Source organism: Chiloscyllium plagiosum, chromosome 33 (genome assembly GCF_004010195.1).
Source record: "Chiloscyllium plagiosum isolate BGI_BamShark_2017 chromosome 33, ASM401019v2, whole genome shotgun sequence".
In the NCBI taxonomy this organism is placed as follows: domain Eukaryota; kingdom Metazoa; phylum Chordata; class Chondrichthyes; order Orectolobiformes; family Hemiscylliidae; genus Chiloscyllium; species Chiloscyllium plagiosum.
The window spans coordinates 1,575,401-1,577,305 of NC_057742.1; the positions used below are offsets into that span (position 1 = coordinate 1,575,401).

At 46.2% G+C, this 1,905-nt stretch overlaps 1 protein-coding gene across 1 annotated transcript in view; it reads right to left on the reverse strand.

Moving 5' to 3' along the window:
* LOC122539709 (keratin, type I cytoskeletal 19-like) overlaps positions 1-1,905 on the reverse strand; it is a 7,729-nt gene that overhangs the window by 4,582 nt on the left and 1,242 nt on the right. The window contains exon 2 of the mRNA XM_043674718.1: positions 1,458-1,540. Coding sequence (XP_043530653.1) covers positions 1,458-1,540 — 83 coding nt within the window. The remainder of the gene's footprint in view (positions 1-1,457; positions 1,541-1,905) is intronic.

Consider the following 1,905-nt stretch of genomic DNA (forward strand, 5'->3'; position numbering starts at 1 on the left):
GAGGGGGGGGGGGGGGGGGGGGGGGGGGGGGGGGGGGGGGGAGGGGAAGAGAGGAGGGGAGAGAGGTAGAGGGAGGGAGAAGACAGAGGAGGGAGAGGGGAGGATGGAGAGGGGAGAGCCAGGGATGGGTAGGGAGAGGGAGGTTCGGGTACATTCAGGACTTGGGTAGGAAGTTACAGATATTATGAGGGTAGAGCACCTGGTGTTTCTTTGTTAGCTATATTACCTTGATACCAAACTTAATATATTAACATGTACGAAGTGGGCTCCTCCACAATACAGCCATTCCCAAATATAGGACACGTTCATTTCTATAAGTGCCTCTGGGCATGAAGAGCAAGATCTGATTGCATCTGGGCAGACTCAGGGTGAGAAGGCAGACAGTGACGGAGGTCTGTTCACTTTGACAGTCCCGCCCCCTCACCCCAATGCCTCAGTTATTCAAGTAGTCTGTGTGTATGACCTGAAGGCCAACCAATTGCTTGGATGTACTTTCGTTTTGGAATAGACACTTGTCCCTTGCTGGGCAAGAGAAATTGAGTGGCAGTAATTAACAATAATCACAAGAACTAAATATTTCAGATTTCCAGCATCTTTAGTACAAGCAAAATCCATTTGGAGAAACCCAGTAGGATCTCTCCAGCAGGATCTCTCCAGCAGGATCTCTCCAGCAGGATCTCTCCAGCAGGCTAGGCAGCTCCTGTGGAGAGAAAATTAACCATTTCAAGTCGAGATGACCTGTCATCAGAACTGAAATGAACTGAATGCTGTGTTCTGATGCGAACCCATTGAGCTGAAACATTAACTCCATTTCTCTCCCTGCTCCCAGACCTGCTGAGTTTCTCCAGCTTTTTTGTTCCCATTAATAAACATCACTTTAGTAAATGGAAACTTAAATAATTCATTCTGAAATCGTCACTTCCTGGCACAAAGGCATTGCCTGATTCATATGTCATTCCAGCAAATTCTCCAAAACACACACGGAGGCTCAGGGTGAAAAGCTTTTTGTGCAACTTTTGGTCTTAATCCCATGAATTTTCTGAGTATTTTGCACATTAATAGTTGTACATTTATAAGGTATAAACATGCTTTAATTTTCCAGTGAATGCTAACTTAGATTTCAAATCTTTGGCATTCTGGAAAAGCACTGGATTTTGATTTTTAGTATCAGTACAGATTTCCCAAGTTACAACTGAGATTGTCTGCAGCAAACCGTCCCTCTGTGCAAACATTGGAGCGATGCTGAACTGAAATTGACTGAATTGGAAGATGATGCCTTCAGCACAGCTCAGCCAACAGGTGGGTCACAAAGTGAAACTCAGAACACTGGGGCTGCGGGAAATTTGAAACACAAAAAGAATGTGTTGGAGAAACTCAGCAGGTCTGGCAGCTCCTGTGAAGGAAAAGCAGAATTAAATCTTCAAATCCGGCATGTCTTCTACTCAGTGATTACTCACTTGTTTTTGAAATCTTCAGCAGCGAGTTTGGAATTGTCGACCTGCAGCATAAGCCTGGAGTTATCGAGGATGAGATTATTAATCTGTCAAAAACAGAGGCCAGTAATGAATTGTACAGCGTGACAGCAAATGGGAAGCTAAAAGCAGCCAACCACTACAACATTTACAGATGGTTCCTGTTTCCGGTTTGTACTGGAGGAGGTGGGCTGGGGGGATATTTGATTAACACTGAGGACGGCACACTTCATTAATATCTCCTTTACTTCCACTCCCCGGCTCTAAACCCCAACTCCCCTCCACTCCTGCTACTTAACCTTTCCACTTCCCTTGGCCATAACCCCTCCACCCTTAACCCCACAGACCCCCACCCTAACCCCTCCACCCATACCCCCGACAGAACCTCACTCTAATCCCTCCACCCTTAACCTCCACAGACCCCCACCCTAAC